Raw genomic sequence first — 20,580 nt, forward strand, 5'->3', positions numbered from 1 at the left:
CCACTTTTATTACTTAAGCAGTGTTCCAATTTCCAGGATATGAGAAATGGTATACTGGCCTTTCTCTTGTCTGTGTGTGGAAAATATGTGAAGAAGGCGCTTGATCTATAGATAGCTCTTGGAAACCTAGCCCCTTAAAGTCGCTCTGAGATCATTAGGAAGTTCAGCCCAGTCTGTCCAATGTCAACTTGGAGCTAAAGGTGCCTTCTCTCTTTTACAGTAAACAGTAGTGCATCCACAGGCTGTTGGAGTTGCATGCTTAGATCTAGGTTGCATGGTTTTAAATGCAACGTCTGAGGCGAAACAATACTTTGGTCCCTGAGACCACAGGTAACAGGTTTGGGATAGTCTTTTAGCAGACCCCTGAGTGGCTGCACCAATCTGGAAGTATCACAGTGTACATTGCTCCAGCCATGTTGCTGCCCCATCGTATGGGTGTTCAGCAAAGTACCCAAAATGGGCGTGCTTTGGCAGCACATTCGGTAACGACTGGGAGCCCCAGCTATGTAAGCAAGCCATTGGGAAGAACAGGTAATGTGTTCTGTGGGGAGTGCTTAGTGTAAAAATGCGCTGCAACTACAGCAGCATGGCACAGCAAATCCTAACTTTTTTCACGAAACTTTGTGAAAGCGTTTTAATAAGGTGAAGCGTTGGGTAACTGAGATCTTCATTTGCACGCAGAAAACATACCTGTCTTCCTGTGACCTCCCTCTTTCTTTCCTTGGAGAGGATCTTTGAGGTAAAATAACAGAAAGGACTGCCTTGTTTTCAATCCTTTAATCAAAGGCTTTCTCAAGAGCTTAAGCTGCATTCGTAGTAATCACTATAGAGGTGATGAACAGGGGAATAAGAAGCCACTGTCTATAAATTTTGATGATAGCAACTGAATTGCTTTCATAGTTCCACAGAAACAACTGGGACATCAGTTGAAGTAGGCAGAATTTTTATTGGGTTTGACCATTTCCGCTTGAAATATTACTAAGAAAAGTGCTTCATGATTTTCATGAAACATGAAAATGAAAAGATGTGCACCTGGCGCTAAGCAAAGGTAACACTTTCCATTTAAGTAAAAGTATATCTGACTCTTCTTTTTAGTTATTGGTGTGCAAAAGGAAAGGCTTAAAGTCCAAAGTTAAAACATTTGCAGCTGACTTAAGCAAATCCTAGCAAATATCCTCAAGACTGCAATGCTGTTCTTCTGTGCTTTTATTCCAGCCCATACTGCAACCTTTTGTAAGGATTCCAATGTAATAATTGCCATTGAAAGCTTAAAATACTAGACTAGCTCCCTTAATGTGCCAGTTGATGCTTTTATACTACAGTAACTTCATCAGCAGTGAATTCCTGATGTCAAATTACTGAAGAGGGGATATCACAAAAACTGAATAGGAGAATTATCAGTAACAGAATATCTGTTTCTGCAAAAATGGGAGAAGACATTTTTAAAAGCTAGATAATAGCTTAATACTGAGAATTGCAGAAGTTAGACCAAGTAGATCAAATGTGATTTAAAAGGGAGTGTAAGTTGCAAACCAGTTGCTAAACATATGGAAAGGAGCTGAATTTGGCATAGGTCTATTAGATGCCAGTGTCAGAGAATTATACCAGTATAACCACTTAGACAATTATTTCTTTGTTAAAGGAGATGGGACCTTTGTTTAGGTGTCTGCAAAAGACAATTCTTTATGTACTGTAAGATAACAGAGTAAGGCAGTTGCTCCAGCCTATTTGTGAAGAATAAGCAAAACAGCTCAGTCTCACTAGCATCCAGTGTACAGATTTTCCTATTAGACTCAGCAGAATACATAATAGTCCTTTACCCTAAAATGGGTTTGGGGGGGACTAGTGCAGCTAGTCACTGCAGTGTTAGAGTAAAAATGCCTATCACTGCAAATATCTGTCATTACCAAAAATAATACAAAATATTACAGTCCTTGTGTCTGATGTTTGCTCAGTTGTCTTCACTATAACCTCAAAGCCATAAGCTGCAGTTTTGTATTTTTTCATGGAAACGCTGAAGTCGTGAATATAAATCTTGTGAATGATGACACCCAGAATAATTTCAATGTATTAGGCTTTTTGTTTGTTTTTATTTGGAGGGAAAGGATGTTGGTTGGTAGTTTTTTTTTTTAAACCAAAGGCCAACTCTTTAGAACAGTTTTCAGTGGGCTTGAACTGGAATGTTTTTCCTATTCCCAGAACAGCAAAATAGTTTGAAAATACACTTCACTACTGAAGGGAGACCTACCTTTTAAAGCAATGTGCAGCAGTGAGGACCCAGCAGCTGCTGATGAGAGTAGCACCACACAAGAGTCTTCCATCACCATGAGAAGATTTCAGTCGGAGTGCAACCTGCCATGGCCAGCTGCCCCTACAGAGGACATGAGACATTGTGTTCAGGGTACAACAATGGAAAAGTAAGGTAGCTTGTCGGTTACCTTGAGTGTATATCCTGTTTAGTTTCTTTGACTGACATAGCTTGCAAACCATATTATTTATTGAGTAACAGTTGAGAATACCTTTATACTCCTGCAGCATTCAGAATTCCATTTAACAATGGTCAGGATTACTTTACGGACTGTTTGGGCATCCAGCACTCTGAGCGCTTCCTTCCACTGTCAATTATTTTAATTTTCCTTTCTCACATTGCATTCATTGTGCCAAAAATACATTCTACGGGTTCCTTGCCAAAAATACATTCTATGGGTTCCTTGCCAAATACCATCCAAGTCAACAAACCAGAAATTTCCTGTCAACTGGAGAGGGGAAAGAAGGGAATTTCTTGAAAAGCTTAACCCAGCATCCTTTCCTGTCTGCGTTAATATCTTTGTCAGTTCTGAGCTGTTTGAAAAGGGAAGCTGGCAAACCAAGAGGTCTAAAGCAACTGTATAAACCACAAATAATAGACTAGCACCTTTTTTCAGCTTGTGATCATCTGTTTTGTATACTACATCTGGGGTACATATTTGCAGGCCTATGAAGACAGGATGGATTGTTTTTCACCAGTTTAATAGATTAGCAAAACGTGGAATCAGAAGGGAGAGGGAGAGAGATGCACCTGTAAGCAATAGTAACATCCAAGAATAAGCAACAGGTGGGTTTAGGTGTTTTCTGACTACTGTCAACTTGAATAGGTATGCTGGAGTACAAGAGCTTCCCAGGATCTAGTCCAGCATCCTATCGCAGAGTTGCCAGTGCCAAACGTTTTAAAGTAAGGTGGAGCAATTTACTTCCCATAAAGCATAAAACAATTTAGATGTTTTTTAGTTTTGGAAGATGGGATTTAATATGTCTTTACAAAATGGGGTAATTCGGATAATTTTGGATTTCCTGGTATGTATGTGAGTATCCAGTTCCTTTTTGAATGTTGTCAAGTTCTTTGTCTTAATGACTCTTGTGACAATGAGTCCTTTTCTTGATTTTGAAGCATTTCTAAGCGCACTATTGGATCTCTCTCGCCTTTTTGCTTCGTCTAATGTTCCTGTGCTTATTTATTATGAGATCAGGTTTCTTGCTCTGACTTAATCGTGCAATCCATTATTTGTCACCATTTCATTTCATCCAGTGTCCTTTGTACACATATTCTGCGACAATAATTCTTGATCTTCTTCTGTACAATGCATTATTTATTATTCTCATTTGTCTCTTTACTAAGGTAAGTAATCCTACTTTGCTCTGTCTGACTGCATTGGAATGTTTTTCTGGGCTCCCTCTTGTTACTGTTCTTTGAAGCTCCTCCACTTAGGCAGTGTTTGTTTTTAAATGGATTGATTGATGCTGTGCATGTACTTTGAAATAGGTTGCACAATGACAAGTAATAATACTATAAGTGTATTTTTCACAATCCCTTTTGTAAGATTCTGTGAATATATATTTTTTTGTGGTTACTCAAAACTGTTAAGAAAAAAATGCCTGTACCTCCTATCGTAGCGTGTAGTAGTAGTAGTAGTATTCAGTTAATCCATTTATATTAACTAAATGTAAACATGTCATTAAAAGCTAAGAACAAAGTGTTAAGAAAAAGCCTGGGTTTATAGCTGTGTCATCACTGAGACTTATTTTGTGAAGGAAAATTGGGTATTAGGCAGTGAATCATACCCAGGCCTTGGTGTAGGTAGCATTTAAAACCTTGTACAATATTGATAGCTCTCTTCATATAGCTCACATCCCGATACCAACATATCCTTTGAAAAGAAGTAAGGCTATTTTGAAAGTAAGAAATTTAACCCAATCGGGGACTAAACCCTTAAGTATCTACAGATTTTCAACTAATGGTGCAAGTATTTATCAATGAATATTTTTTACTTTCCTACCAGTTTGCTTTGAGTATATTTCTACTTCTACCTCGTGACAAGCCAAAAGAAAAACAAACAACAAACCTACAATAAAATCATAATTTAGGCAAACCATTTATGGCAAATACATGTCTTAGAAGCTTTTTGTTCAAAATTACTTGTCTTTACCAAATATTTACCGTAAAGAATTTTTCCCACCAATTATTCGTTTTTGTCGACGATGTAGTAACCTCAATCCACAAACAGAAGCAAGAGAATCTAAACCAGAAAGGGAGATGTAGACAGCATTAAACTCAAAATGAAAAGTAGCCAATCTTCAATGAGAGTTAACTAAAAAAAAACCCAACCATGAAGGCTGAAGTTATTCTGTGTTTCATGGTAGTTATTAAAAACCAAATTTTGCTTGGGGAAAATACCCTGAATTCTCTCAGACTTAGAAATTCTTTTTAGCTGAGATCTTTTGACTGTGATCACAGAGCAATTTACACATTTGTGCTCTGCTTCTCAAGTGTAGGATTTTTTTATAGGGTTGTTCCTTACTTCATGTAAGTGGAAGCAGAGCTCGGCATACCACATGGGTCTCAGTCCTCAGCTGAAGATAACCTGTATCTTGAAAAGTTGAAAGTAGCTGTCTAGGTTTTTGCATTTTCATGTCCCTCATTCAACTTAAGAAACAAGGCTACTGTAAACTATAGTAGACAAATACCCTGTATCATTTGAATAGTCTTTACGATTCCTTTGCATGGCTGGCACAGCAATAAGATCACACAGTGCAAGCAGAGATGATTTCCACCGCTTTTGTTTCTATAATTCTTTTGTTATAACTGTTTCCTCTGTGAGGTGGGATTGTTTACATCCGTCTCTTCCTACCGTGACAGTTCCCCATCCGAACCTGTTGGTCTGCCACTCACAACAGGGCTTCACCTTTATTGCTGTTCCCGGGGGCCTTCTTGCTTAGGTCGTCGCAGATCACCCCCGCATCCTCGCTGTGACGGCAGTTGTGCGTCCCGATGTCCTGCTTAATGCAGTCTGCCAAGGATCTCTCATTACCTGTACATTTCACATTATCCACGTGGATTGGGCCTTTGCCCTCCCCAAAATATGCCATTGTTCTTGCTCTAGCCGGACCTCTGGAAACAGAGCATATTTTTTTTATTGAACATTTTGAGGCATTATTCTACATTTTACTAAACTGAAATATTTCAGAGTGAGTAGTGAAAGACATTGAGGTTTTATTCCAAGTCCTGTCACTGATTCACTTGATGACAACTTTTCTTCTCATTGCTTCTGTTACTCAGGTAAGTAGAAAAAAAGTGTAACAAAATTGCTACAGTTCTTTAATGTTTAAAAAGTGCTTTTATATCTAGTTAGAAGGCAGTATGCAACTTATTTTACATCGTAATGGCATTACAAATATCTATAAAGCAAAATACATGAAAGCTGCTTTTTCATAATCTCTTTAATCCTCATATAAAATCAGCATCTGTGAATGCTAAAAATAATTTGTTCTGGTCTGATTCCCTCAGATAGATGGGCCAGTTAAATACAGTATACTGCGGTGTAGTGGAAACTATGATTTACAGATCTATTAGTTGTTAATAGTTATTAACATATTTCCTTATCAAGCCATTTTTGAAGCGCACCCCACAGTTGAGTTCTAAAACTGTAATGTAATTGGAGAAAGGCTGAACCCAGTTGAGTCTCAGCACCCACCTTTTCCTGGGAGGAACCCCGTACTCAGTGCTTGTGTAGCATTTTTGTACATAGGCCTCAAGGCGCTTTACAAAGAAGGTCAGTATGATAATCCTATGCTTCTATAAGGATAAGTATCAAACTTAAGTATTTAAATGTCGGACTTAGGACATTTTACTGGGTTTGAAGTCCTGGTCCTTATAGCTTGTATGTAGTGCCATACAGCTTCAGCAATGACCACAGTGTCGGTTGTGGGAATGACCTCTTTTGAATGATGAACTTTATTCCCAAATGAGGGAGTAGATGAACAAATACAATAAAAACCCAACATGAATTGTGCATGTAAGCATCTCATTTGGTAATTTTTGTGATAGATTATTACTTCTAATTACTTAGGATAATGCTTCCTAATATATGAATAGATGTTTTGTTGTGTACGGTTTAAGAGTCAGAAAGAATTACAAGTGGGAGACCACCCAACCAGCTATACGGAGAAGTGGGGCAGGAAGCCGCAGCTGTCTCTAGGTGTGTCTGAACTACAAGTTTACGTATCAGTTAAGAGCAATTTACTGATATTTTATTGTGATAAGAGTGTACGGAATTCTAGATAACTAAAATGTTGCTCTGTATCATAGTTTTAAAGGATGTGTTATAATTGCGTATTGTAAAGGACAGCACTTCTATGTGTACAAAAGGGTAACTGCATGTACAGTGAAATGCTGGAGTAGAGAAAGCGAGTTAACAATGAAAATGTATTAGGCAAGAAAGTATTTCTCTCCCTTTACACCTCTTTTTATACCTCGTTTAATACCTGCAGTGTTGGGGAAGATAGGTGAGAATGGCATAAAGAGTTTATGTCCCTTTATCAGCTAGGGATTCTCTGTTGGGGAAGAGTTTTAATTTGTTGTACCATTTTCAAAGCTTCATCATGCTAGAAGTGTGGCTGGATCAAACTGAAAGAATCCAGTTGTCAGTTGCCCATATCCATATAACTGAAACATGAAATTAATACATACAAGCTTCCTCCTTTTTCAAACTTGCCTGTTTGGATTTTTTTTACCACGTATTGAAGGGTAGGCGGGCAGGTTTTCTAGACGGGGAATGTTGGTTAGAACACATGAATTGTAAAAAGCCAGGAAAGAGAAGCATGTAAAATATCTGACAGAGATGACACCACAAGGTCAACTGTCCTTATACATTTTTCATTTCCATGGCTAGCATGTATTTACCAGATAATCCAAAGCCTTAACTGACTTTGGAACCAGTATAGGACAGTCTTTGCCTAATGAGTTTAGTATGATTTAACTTGTCAGTCACAGGCAATGTGTCTCTTCTTGATCCAAATATTTTTCTTTTGTGAATGATACTCTGATTACAGATAATGACAAAAAAATGTCCAACTCTCCAATACCTGTGGGCAGCTGATGTGTCCATATATGCTATTATAAAATAGTGAGACAGTACAGGCACTCATTGCAAATTGTTACCTGGTTTTCGTATCTCTATGTCAAAAAGCAAAGTTTCTGCTTTAGGGAATTGCTCTAAAGTTCCTCAGGATATTGAAAACTACTTTGTCGTGAATCACCACAGTATTCTTAGCCTTTCCCAGAGAAGTATTTACTGCAGTTTAGTATAGAATTATCTCTGCAGACTCTTACTGGCTACTTAACAAGGGCACTGCCTCCATTGGCTTACCAGCTAAACCTCAAAGAATACTCTGACATCTATGAGGTCACATATGTAAATATTTTAGGTGAAAGAGGCATAGAGAGACAAAGATGAAGGTGGGAACTTAGTGCATATGGATTGCAATCATGCATCGACATGAACTAGGACTTGGACTGCAGAGACTCTTCATACCTTTATATGAAAGCTATCTATCTCTTACTGTGCATCAGTAATCTCTCAGTTTGCTGATAATTGCTATGAAAGGTTTTTCCATTACCCACTCTTTAACAAAAAAACCCCAACAAACCCAACTGTTTAAATAGAACATCTACCAGGAAACAAATATAAAAGTCATTATGTTCTAGAGCAAGGAGTGCAGCTTAATAGACAAAATTATTTCATATAATTGGGAGATCTCTAAATGTAGAAGTGTTAAGTCTTATGTGTTTGTTACCTGCTGGAATGTGCTCTTAGAACTGGTTTTAGTTCACTCTTAACAAACATGTGTGTCCCTTAATTGCTGCTTTCTAAGCCAGCTATTTATGCACAGATGACCATCAGAGAAACAACCTTTTTGCTTGCTCAAATCTGTCCCTAGAGAAAAGGGCGGCTTCAAGTCTTATCACATAGCTGTTCTCAGACACAAGGCCAGACACAATAGCATGCTGAGCTCTTCAGATGCAGTATTACCATTATTCATAATACTGTTAATCAGGAAATCCAGTTGACTAGTATAGATGGCCAACTACCCTAGAACTTTTTTTTTTTCCTGCAGTAGATCATTTTTGGGGCACTAATGGCAGGATATGTGTTCATTTGGGGGGGAGGTGCCTGTGCGTTCTTACAAGCCTGTTCTAAAAGAACGGGGTCCAATTTTACCAGGCCGCTTAATTCACTAAAGTACAAGAGCTTCTAAAACCGTCTTTTGCTCTTTAGTCATTCTAACAAAATACTTTTGTATGTTAAACCCAATCACATAGTAGGTAGTGCTTCAGAAAAGATGTGTGTTCTCTTAGTGTTTATCTTGCCACAAGCATACTTTGATTAGGGTGCTATTAATTATTTTTATGTTTTCGTGACTGGTTTTAGCCAATTAGTAGGGCTGTTTTCTAATGTTCTTTATATTATGGTTTTCTAACGTTAATCATGGATCTCACAAACTGGCTTAATGAGACATCTTTAAAACTAGTATTGCTTTGAACCTAGTGATTTTGCCAACTCAGGGATTTTCTTATTTCAGTCTCAGAATGAACCCTAGTAAATGGCTGAGAATGTTCCAAAGCAGGATTTTGTAAAATAAATGTACTGGCAAGCATTGACAATATGAATAATATATGCAGGAAAAACTCAGTCCATTTTGTCAGTGTTTACCCTTTGCTTACACAAGTCTTCCTTTTTAAGGCAGTCTTTTCTCCCACTTGTAATAATAAATGTGTGAATTTTTTTTCCTAAGGAATGTAATTCCACAGGAGGAAAGACTTGAGAATCAAACATAGCATTGTAAAGGGAGTTGAATGATACTGTTTAGTTTTGTGATCAGTCTTAATGAAAACTGATGTCAACTTCAGTATTAGGTGCTTTTTTAATTCCTCCCAGGAAAAGGTCATGATGTGTTTATTTCTAAAGAAACAACATTCATCAACCCTTAAGCTCAGGTGCATAAACCCAGAAGCCCCAGCCTTGCTTTGAAACAGTCAAGTCACCACTGAATATAATTTGAACTTCAGCAAAAAGATCTGTGCATGAACTCCTAGGCCCAGAAGCAATTCCAGCTCATCAGTGCATGTAATGGCATAGTCAGGTTTGTGGAATGCAGCTGTCTAGACATAGGGTCACCAAGATCCAGCATTTCCGACAAGCTCTCCCAATTTCTGGAACCTAATTTTAGATTTCTAAAATGTGTCTATCCCTAGTCCTTGAGGAGACATGTGCTCTGTTGTATCCTATAATCTTAAACCCCCATTCTGACATGACACAAATTGAGAATCCAGCCAAATGTCTGTCCTTGCAGACATTTAAAAACAGAAGATGGGGATAAGTGGTTGAGTTTGATCATCTGAGGGAGAGATATAAAAGGCCAGAGAGGCTGAGGATGAAGCCGACTAAATGAATGAATGATTGAGTGGGAGATAATACAAGTCGAGTTTTGTAGTGTTGAAGCCATAGCCTACTGCTACCTATAAATATGCTTTATTAAACGAATACCAGACAATTTTTAAAAGGCATTTATTATTTGTTCAGACATAATTTGATGGTACTTGGTTGCACAAACTTTACATTGTTAGATACAGCAAACAGATTAACATGATTTGTATTTCTTTAGCTGAAATTTCTTCACAGATACATTCAGAGAAAACATTTCACTAGTTTCCTGTTGTATTTCACTAGTGTTCTGGATATCATATTAGTTCTGCTATTTATATGTCTGCCCTATAGTTGTTACATCTTTACTGCTCCTAGGTATCCAGAAAAAAATTGCTTATGAGTGGTGTAAGCCTGCTTAAGCGACTTAGTTCAAAAGTGACACGTATACATTGTGGTAGTTTTAATTAGAGGGTGTTTTTGTCCTGTCAGGTCTATTCCTATATTAAGTGAAGCTTATTTAAATTACTGTCATGCAGGCCAAAGCCATAATCGTCTGTTCTAACAGTTTTATCAAATCTCCAAGCTACATCAAGTCAAGCCAGATCAGTAAATGAAGGAGAAAAAACCATGAAACTGGGAATTCAGTAGCTGGTGTGTCTACATCTGAATCTGCAGAAATCACATCCACACCTTGTGACAGTGGACACTGACCTGTTGCTATATTTCATTAAAAATTTTAACAGTTGTGTTAGAATCTATAACGATTTCAAAGTCATCATTAAGGTTCACAAAAGGTAAATATTAACAATATGCAAAATTATACCTTTCAATGAAAACAGATCAAGAACTCTTTGAAACTATACAACCATTACCCCTGAAATTTTAGCTAAGTTCCAGACAATTTCAGTAAACTGTGGTAAACCAAGTCTAGGTTCTGAACATTTGTATTTTCTTTGCTAGTGTGATGAAAAAGGCATTTTAAATTCCCCGAGGTTTTTCTGTGTATAGTGTTACATCAAATCACTAAAGCACTAGCATTTAGGTACCTGAAGTTTTTCTGCGTTGACTACAGATGACTCAATATAAAAATCGTTATATGAATGAAAATTGTCACTTAAGTATGGTGGAACACAGACCTCTCACACAAAATCAGAAACAAAACAGAGAATCTACGTAGTTCACAGAATATGTAATCATCTGTGGTATTCTACATGTTAATAGTAGTTTCCCTCATTTTTTCCAAATGAGAAATTTCACTCTGGCTTTTAAAAAAGTTTAGAAATCTGAAAACAGAAGATGAAAGCAGTAAAATAAGAACAGTTCGAGTGGCAAAGAGCACAGACCAGATACACTAAATCAAATTCTCTTCTCGGTTACACTAGTGCAACTAAGTGTAAATAAAAAAGTAAATAAATGGTGTAATATGTTTATATCGTATAGACAAGACATGTAGCACCATAAGTGACAAATAAAATATAGTATTTAGTCAATAGCTTAGTAATTTGGAATATTTAACTTCTAAAAAAAATTTTAATAACTAGCATTAACTTGCATTTCAGTTGCCAGTCAGACTGTTATATACCTTTGAATATTAAAATTCCTTTTCCCAATTATGCTAGTTAATGAATACTCATTTTGAAGACATAGCCTTACTACTTCTCAAATGAATAGTATAAATACACTTTTCTAAAAGAATGCCAAACAGACAAGTTTTAAAAGGCATATATTATGTTATCGGACATAAGTTGGTAATACTCAGTTGCAGAAAATTAACATTTTTAGATACAGCAAACAGATAACTTGAGAAACATCTTAATGAGTTTTCTTACCTGTAGCCAAGCTGTCGACAGACTACAGCTGCATCCTTATCAGACCATCCATCATCACAAATTGTGCCCCACTGGCCATTGATAAAAATCTCTACACGTCCTTCCTTCTTATTTTCACCATCCATCAGCCTGATGGGAGGACCTGGGAATAAATTACGGCTGTCAACTCACAACAACAGAAGCAAGAACTAGTACTTCAAGTCATTTTCATCGTGTTCAGTAGATAGGGTCAACTGATGTTCATGTTTAACAAGCCTAATGTCAGTTGTTAAAGTAGTCATATTTATCCTGGCTGGCAAAAGGAAGTGGTTTGTTCAAATTACAAGACAAATATGAAATAATACTGTATTTTGAACTTTAGAGTTCATCTGGTTCCTTCATTTCATAAAAATATGTGATATAGCTCAGAGTTTTACCACAGTGGGCACAGAAAAATTCTCCCTATAAAGGCAGAAAACACCTGAGATATCTTTGATATGATACCCATACAAGCTGGACACGTTTTCCTTGCAGAAACTTTATGGGTGAATTTAATTATATCTCAGTTCATTCTCAAACTGGTCGCTACCACTCCTCTTAACCACTGTCTCAGCAAAAAAGTACAGCATTGTGTTGAACTTCAGTTACTCCTTATCATTATGCATGCTGTTCTGTAGCGTATTTTGTCTGATAGCATGTTCTACAGCATGTTATTCTAGACTAATGCGTGATTATTTTTCTAGCAATTTAAATTGATTGCTTATTCAGATATGTTCATAATAAAAAATCTCACTTATGTGGGTTAGTCAGACTTAATTAATCATGGTTCGTTCAGTGCTTGGCCTGTAGTTAAAATTTGATTCTCGCTTATGTTAAAACTCCTTTATAGCATGCAAGTAGCCTTGAAACAGTTATGAATTCCTCTGAGGCCTCTTTATAATGTTTAAGTGAGAATCACCTTCTAAATCTTTTAGTATGTCATACTTTAGAATTCTTAATACACTAATGAGAGTTTCTGTTTAGAATAATTGGAAAGACTGTTCCTCATTCTTCTGACCTGTTCCTAATCTTTTCTGAATCTGTACGGGAGAGAAATTACTTAATCATGCTCTTAAATAAAGCAGTATTTGGGGACATTTGCATTTGATACTTAATTCAGATTAATTTAGGGTATGAATAACTTTCATATACCAAACCTTACTCTGGATCAGAGCTAGTTAAATCTGGCCTAATTCATTAATTAAAAGAGGAAAGATTTGAAAACAAAATTAAAGTCTGTTTGCTTCGAATACCATTTAAAGCATATTATTTATACTGGTGTTCATACTGTCTGGACAGTTAAATGAATTAACTTCACTAACTTTCTGTTTAACTACATTGTCATGATCTTACATACTAAACGAATGTTGTAGTTGTTGTAGTGTATTCTATCTCATTTTTAGTGTTCCTTAATGTCTGTATTTCCGCAAGTCATATCGTCTACTAATTTCTCATATTTTTCCACTGAATTCATCCTTACAGGGAGAAAAAAGGCTTTTTCAAATGCTGGGAAGTAAATGGTAACAATAGAGTCTTTGTCCAGTTTCCAATCAGAAATCTTGTAGGAAATGTCAGATACACTGTCTTCATTTTCTTGTTGAAATTATGTGTTATTCTGGAAGAATATGATTTAGGTGAAAGTTATATTACCCAGCTAGAGGCACGAGATATTAATGACACAGTGTAGCTATTTTATTGTTACCTCATTTTCTTGTGTTATAGAAAAAAAATACATATTTATGAGCACAAAATTAATATAACTTTCTGGTAATGGGGGATGTGAGAATGTTACCATATGGATGCATTTAACTGAACCAGACCTCCTTCAGCTAAGATTATATTTTATAGGAATTTGAGCAAAGCAGCACAGATGGTTTGCATCTGTAAAGACAGCAGTCATGATTTGAATTCCTGTTATTTTTGGTCTGAGAAAATTCTTTCTACCAAATATGATTTGACATCATCTACACATAATTGCACTGTACTGCAACATAAAACATTCATTGGACTGTAAGAGGTCAAAAGGCTATAAAGAAAAAGACTATAAAGAGGGAGAGACTAGAAAAGTACGTGTGGAAGTGCTGATTGTTGTTATAACAGGTAGCAATGTCGTGCAGTATTCAATGTCTTAGTTTGCAGGTTAGGCCTTCAGTCTATAATTTCCAGGGAACTTCAAGCACCCAGGCATACAAATCCATTACATTTCAGTAGAAGCTGTGAATCTAACTCCACTAGTTTTAATTCTAATTTCAAAATTGACTAAAATATACTTGGGTAAACTAAAGAATACCGGCAACAATTTTGTAAAAGGCTACCTACTGACAAGCTACAAACTTTGTAGGTAGCAAATTCTAAAAATGAAGCTGTTTTTCAGAATTGCTGAGCAACCCATTGTTCCCCTGTAACTTTTACTGTGCATATCTGATAGCCAGAATTCTTGTTTAATTATCTACATGTGGATTTAGGACTCTCTGGCATTTGTTTGTATGCATTTTGTTCTACAGTGCCACTGTGTAATTAGTATTTTTCTCTCACTTCTTTTCTTGTTTGTCTTTTCATTCTTTTTTCATACAAGTTTGTAGGCTTTTTGATGTTGGAACTGGCTCTTTGATCTGTGTTTGTAGTATTATTCTGTCCTGGTCAGCAAGGGAGTCCCATTCACCCAGGCACAACGTAAATGATAGGCAATAGTAATCAAGAAATAATTTCATGCTTCTCACTCTTTCTTCTTGCTATCTCTGAACTTCCCCTCTTTCTCCATATCTTTTTTTGGATTATCTGAATGTAGGGCCATAGGAGGATATACTATTGATTTGTATTCCTCAGTGCTTGGGTACATCTCCAGCATTTTATAGCATGAGACAGTTACTTAGAACATGGAGAGTGCCGAGTGAAATGCAGCATACCGTTAGGAAGTGCTGAATAGGTCTAAAATCTGGTGCAGATTGAGAGAACAGGATCTCTGGAATCTGACTTTGTTACTTTACAGATTTGTGTTGATCTTTAATGTTCTGACTGTTTATGTTCCTTTAAACAAAGCTTGATTACTTCCTATGATTTCCAGGGGAAAAGTGAGCTTTTTTCCCTTCCTGTTACTTCTTTGCACGTGTCTTCCAAATACTAAGATTTTGAGCATCCTTAAGTATACTATACTTTGCTTGGATCTGCACCCACCGCAATGCTCGTACTGTGACTTTACCAAAGAGATGACTTACCAAATGAGAGTTTATGGCTGTCGTTGTCTGGATGGCAAATGAGTCTGACATCTTCCTGATGGTTGCAGTCATGCTTTCCCCACTCTCTCCTTGAGCACTGCAGAAGGTTTGTCTCCTTCCCCGAGCAGCTGACATCATCCAACCAGATGGGCCCAGAGCTTCCTTCTGAGTAGCTCTCGGGTGCACTTTTTCCATACCTGCATAACACATATGTATACATAACGTTTTGGTCCACAGTGATCAGAGGGCATGTGATACTTAAGCACTAGAAAGGAAATAAATTATACCTGAAGAAATAAAGGTTTCTCAAGTAGTAACAGTAAACAGTGTTCACCATGACAGAGCAGGTTCAGTTAGCATTAAATTAAATGAGAGGCCCATATGCTGCTGCTTTGGTGATGTTTTTCTAAAGAATTACTGTTACATTAATACAAACTTGAGAATCTAATACCTTTGATTAAGGCCTCCCTTCAACCAAGCATGTGGCTGCCTCACTCACTTTGAGACTTAAAGCATGTTCTTAGTACATGAGGAAAAATGAGACCAAATTCTTTTTTGAATGTGAGCTGTTACAATCTGAAGGCAAGACAACAGTCGCCTCGTGAGAGTGTATCTTTGTAGCCACAGTCAGTAGGAAAAGTAGTGAAGAGTGAATACATGAAACTCTAATGGGATTTTTTCTAAAATATGCTTTTCAATACATAACAGTGTTCCAGGGCCAGACTGTGGTTTTTTTCTGAGCTAGATCCAGAAGAACTTATACCTTGAAAATGTCTGTGATTTTTAATGACTGTTCGACAAGCAAAGATTTTGAAGATTCGAACTTTTATAGGCAAAACAGAATACAACAAATCAGTTTTTCTTTCTAGCGTATGCATTGATCTCAGTTAGCCAAAAAGATGATTGGAAGGAACTTGGTGAATAAAGGCTGCTGAATCACAACCTCAGCTGAAGCTTTTTCTTCTACCTAAACTGAGGCCATAAATTTCTCTTCGAGACTGAGGGAAGCAGGCTTTAATGGATTTTAACTCTGTAGTTTCTATGAAGCACTCAGCTGATACTAAAAAAAATCAGATGCTTGAATAATGTAGGGTTCATGTAAATGTTTGTCATCATTGTCAAGTCAAAGAGTCAGGTATCTAATACCAAGTAATCTTACTTAAATCCCAGCTGCCGGCAAACCACCTGTGTATTCAGCTCTGTCCACCCATCATCGCAGATTGTGCCCCACTGCCCAGAATAATAGACCTCCAGGCGTCCCTCATGACTGCCTTTCCCACTTGTTAGTCTTAATGCACCATCTGTGTCATTAACAAGTAAGGAAAAACAAAAACAAGAATCAGTTTTTCTTAGGTCCAGTTATTGTTCTAAAACAAAATTAATAACATTGCATTTACTGCATCTGATCAGAATATTAGATTACTAAATCTAGTGCTGATCACGAGGTGTTATTTAATGAGATGAAAGAAATGCCATAGTGCACCCAGCCAGCTGTGAAGCATTGCATAATTCAGTTGCTTAAGTGCAAGAGAAATAGCACAAGATATTGATCCCCCAAGCCCTTATTACATGCCAAGTCCGCGGGAGTGGGCTCTGATTGCGTGATTTCACTGTATATACACCATATCTTATTCTTTGTCTGTTTGGTTATTTCCCATTGCTTTTATGCTGAAATGCTTACTGCCATTGCTAGATGTGATACACAGTTAAGGCATGCCCCACGTAGTAAATTGGCAGTTAGCATGTTACTAAGGAACCAAGGCTTTGGGTTGAATAATGAGATTTTCTGTACCTGTAAAATTTCCAGAGCTGGTTCATTTTGATACTGCCAGAACACTTTATTACTGTGGGGTTTTGTGCATCTGTAAACTTTAAAGATTCTCTCTCCAGAGCTGTGAACTCTGCATTTGTCACTTTTCCTGTGTGATTATTGGTAATTGAAGTACCTGTGAGAGGTGTGCAGGAAACGCCAGCATCTTCTTTGTGGCCACAGTTGTGTTCTCGCCAGGAGCTTTTTGGACACTGCTCTATTGACAGTTCATTTCCCGTGCACCGCACTTCATCCAGCAGCACGGGGCCTGAGCCTTCTCCAAAGTAAGCCTGGCTCCACGCCTTGGCAACACCCCTGTCGAAATGTAACAAACACCCAGTCAAGAACAAGCAAGCCGAAGAGTCTGGGGCTCAGCGCAAAGAGCTAAAATGGTGCATAGCCAGCTTCTAGTATAGCCGATGGGACTGCCTAAATAGCCGCTGCCCTGGGAACTGACCGTGCAGTCTGCATTGTGTGATGTAATGTGATGTGGTTCCACAGCCACCTTCAGTCTCAGCTGAGGCTATGGAGCGATTTACTCCTACCACTTCCACAGTTTGAACATACTTAGAAAATCAATTTCTATTGTTTTGTATCTATGAGATTTTCCTTTTCTGTCCCTTTTGATTTTTAAGCATAACTTTCCTAGAAGAGATTATAGATGTACAGCTTGGGTATGAGGTTTCTAATTTTAATTTCCATTTGATGTTTATATGTAGTAAAAATAATCCGATATCTATTTCTACAGTGACTTTCATGTGTTGTCCTCAAAGCACATTAATCAAATCTCAGATACCCAGATGGGGCAGATAAAAGTGATTGTTCCCCATTTAGTCATGTAAAAAACACAGCAAAGAGATCTTAAGTGACTGGACATTGTCATACTACCAATCAGTGGTAGAAATAAGAACAGAACACAGACCAATGACTATCCTTGTGTGTGTTATACTCTTTCATGTCAGCATAGAGGATTTTGAGCACAAAAACCTACGTAAATTGAAAATACTCCATTGTTTCAGCATTACAGAAATTATGCAGTGTTTAACACTTGATGATCTGTCAGGATTCTTCCAATTTTATTTAAGATACCATGTCTTTCATATGTAAATGTTTTTCATGGTTTGGTTTCTTTCCACTCAATAGTTTCTCTGTTCATGTATCCAGTCTAGTTTTTATAGGAGTATTCTCAATAACTGTTGTCTTTTTCAACTTTTAAGACTGAAATATCTATCTAAATTTTTTACTATAGTAATTTACCTATCTAAAGGATTAGTTTAAATTAATTAACATAGAGTTTGGGTGCGGGGCTCTATACTAATTATTTATTTGCTTTAAAGAGAGTTTTCCACTACCAGCCATATATTGTCACGTAACACCTAACAGGAATGGTATGTTATGCTTATACTGAAAACATGACAGGTCTTGACTATTTTGTTTCTGGATGTAATCATTCAAACTCTTAACTGGCTTTTGCAACTGTGTGTCAGAATAGTACATTGCTGTGATTTTTTTTTTTTTTTTAATGTAAATTGCAGTAGTTCATGTTTTTAACGTACTGACTCATTAATCCACATATGGATTTAGATAAGTGTGGATTTCATTTCTAGTGCTTTGTATAAATCTGTAGCAATCTCTGTTCTCTCTTTTTTAAAAGGAAAACAATACTAAATTTACAGTTAGCAATCATACAAATTCCTGATAAACAGTAAAGGAGTATGGGAAAAATAACAACAGTAAGAGTCTTAGAAAAGTTAAATTAGGATCAGGAAAAAGTTATACAAAAAGGAAGGATGTGGAGATTCATGGTAGACACTGTGTAGATGGTAGTGCTCAGTAAACAAAAGCACACGCAAAAAAGGTAAATAATCTGTGGTTTGCATTTTTATTTTGTTTAAAATCAATTTGTTTTTAATATTTTCAAGCTAATGTGCTTCATTAATCTTGAAAATGCACTGTTGATTTTCAGACTGTTTCTTTGATGCCCAGATGCCTTCTTCAAGTGGTGGAGAACATTGAAAATATCAAAAAGCAGGTGGTGTTTACTCAGTAGGGAGAAGAGTTATAATCTGCGATTGCTTCAAAGAAGCAGGTAAGCAAACCAAAAATATCTTCAAACACTCAGCAGGCAACATTTTAGCAAAACACATAGCTTCAGTCAGAAGTTAGTACTTTTTTTGAGAGAGAGATATTTTTCATTAGACATTACCTTTTCTTCCGAATGACCTTCCTAATTCCAAATAACATATTAACAGATATCATGCTCTAATTTTTTTTCCTTTAGCAATGCCAGAAGAATTTTAATAGATTGGAAATTATATTTTTCCCTGAGATTTCCAAACATCTCCTGATTGCCCTTACTATTCTTTGATTTAGTTTGTTAAGTAACCATGCGTTTTTATATGTAGCATTAATTTACTGAACACTTGTATTTTGCAATGCTGGTAATGGGAAAAAGAGCCAAGTCCTCCATCTCTTGTATTTCATAAAGAGCTGCTTTTCGAACCGGTTAAAATTGTGAATGACTATATAGTAAACTAAGAAAATATAATCCATAGGATACACTAAGGGTAATACTTATTTCAATTCCAGGTATCCCATTTATATTTAAGCATCTAAATAAATGAAAATGTCTTGGTTTTCCAGTGTCTCTTTCTGATGTACTGAGATGGGCTCTGTGAGTTCTCAGCACTTCAGGCTATTTTTGTAGAATTCAATTAATAGGGACTGAAGAGCCTACGTTCAGGATACCTATTTTTATTAATATTACCCTAAATATATTACAGGCTTATTACACAAAGCCTGTTTTACTGGTAGTTTTTGAGATGATTGTACTTTGGAACATTTATATGTATAAGATAAATTCTCTTCATTTAAGTTTATTGAGTAGTATTTGCATAAATACGAACTTTACTCAAAAAGAAAATTCTCATACATAGCTTCCGTTTCTTGTATTTTTTTAATTCTGATGCTGGTACAAATGTGTAGAAAATGTTAGAAAAAAAATCCTTATTCATTAAGAAGCTGGCTGAAATCAAAGACATAATGCTTGACTACTCTCAATATTGAAAACAAATTATACCACAATCTAGTAAGATTCTCTGGAAATCTAATAAAGCAGAGACAACACATCCCATTACTATAACAAGGGCAATTTGTATCAAGCAAAAAGTACTTATGAAACCAAATAATAAAATAAATTATCAGTATTTTTCACCTAGTAATGGTAGATTAATACTCCAAAGTTTTATAGGAGTGCTTTATAGGAGTACAGAAAAGTTGAAAGGGTGTGGGAAGCTAGTTACTGAGATGCTTTACTTTTACAATTTGTGGCACGTTTCCAGATGAATTAACAGTATGTAAATTTAGATTATTTTTATTACTTCATAACTGGTCTACTGCCACTGTTGGTAAAATGTCACTTCACAGTAATGAGCACATTTGTCAAGACATCTTGATTAGTTGAGAAATTCTGTAAATCTCTAGACATATTTCAAAAAGACTTAGCACCATCTTAATACAATTTATTTACTCAGAAAAATGAATCAAATTAGAAGTATCTCAGAACTGCAGTTTCTGAACACTAAATATAAGTAATCAAATGTTTTAGTATAATCAGTAAGAGGGCAGGTGAAGAGCATGACATTTTTCATTAGTATACAGAAATGTAAAGCATAGCTTAGTAACTCCCCAGACTCACTAATAGTGGCCCAATTCAAAAGCAGAAAAAGCCTGTAAGAAGGTAGACTTCCTATTAGGTATTCCCAATTGAAAAAGTACAGGAATATAGAAATACAGCATAAAATAAACTGGGGAAAAATGAGAATCTGATGTCAGAGGAGCATGTTGATTCCCACATGGCTCACCAGGAGATCTAGGAGCTTTTTAAGTACTGCACAGTTCTCATCCTTTTGAGCTAATTTGGATGGCACCAGCAGTCCAAGGTCTGTTTCACATTACAAAACAAGTAC

The 20,580-nt window shown here is 36.5% G+C and overlaps 1 protein-coding gene and 1 long non-coding RNA gene across 3 annotated transcripts in view; one reads left to right on the forward strand and one right to left on the reverse strand.

The window, feature by feature from the left end:
• LOC128154043 (uncharacterized) overlaps nucleotides 1-20,580 on the forward strand; it is a 48,942-nt gene that overhangs the window by 16,768 nt on the left and 11,594 nt on the right. For both annotated transcript variants that reach the window (XR_008239221.1, XR_008239222.1), the window contains exon 3: nucleotides 18,579-18,701. This is a non-coding gene — a long non-coding RNA (uncharacterized LOC128154043). The remainder of the gene's footprint in view (nucleotides 1-18,578; nucleotides 18,702-20,580) is intronic.
• The window catches only part of PRSS12 (serine protease 12), a 46,608-nt gene that overhangs the window by 11,082 nt on the left and 14,946 nt on the right, over nucleotides 1-20,580 (reverse strand). Inside the window, exons 5-11 of the mRNA XM_052814066.1 lie at nucleotides 16,749-16,927; nucleotides 15,962-16,103; nucleotides 14,803-14,999; nucleotides 11,570-11,711; nucleotides 5,220-5,425; nucleotides 4,475-4,553; nucleotides 2,249-2,371 (exon numbers count right to left, since the gene is read on the reverse strand). Of these exons, the coding sequence (XP_052670026.1) occupies nucleotides 2,249-2,371; nucleotides 4,475-4,553; nucleotides 5,220-5,425; nucleotides 11,570-11,711; nucleotides 14,803-14,999; nucleotides 15,962-16,103; nucleotides 16,749-16,927 (1,068 nt within the window). The remainder of the gene's footprint in view (nucleotides 1-2,248; nucleotides 2,372-4,474; nucleotides 4,554-5,219; nucleotides 5,426-11,569; nucleotides 11,712-14,802; nucleotides 15,000-15,961; nucleotides 16,104-16,748; nucleotides 16,928-20,580) is intronic.

The sequence above is a fragment of the Harpia harpyja genome, chromosome 2 (assembly GCF_026419915.1).
Source record: "Harpia harpyja isolate bHarHar1 chromosome 2, bHarHar1 primary haplotype, whole genome shotgun sequence".
Taxonomy (NCBI): Eukaryota; Metazoa; Chordata; class Aves; order Accipitriformes; family Accipitridae; genus Harpia; species Harpia harpyja.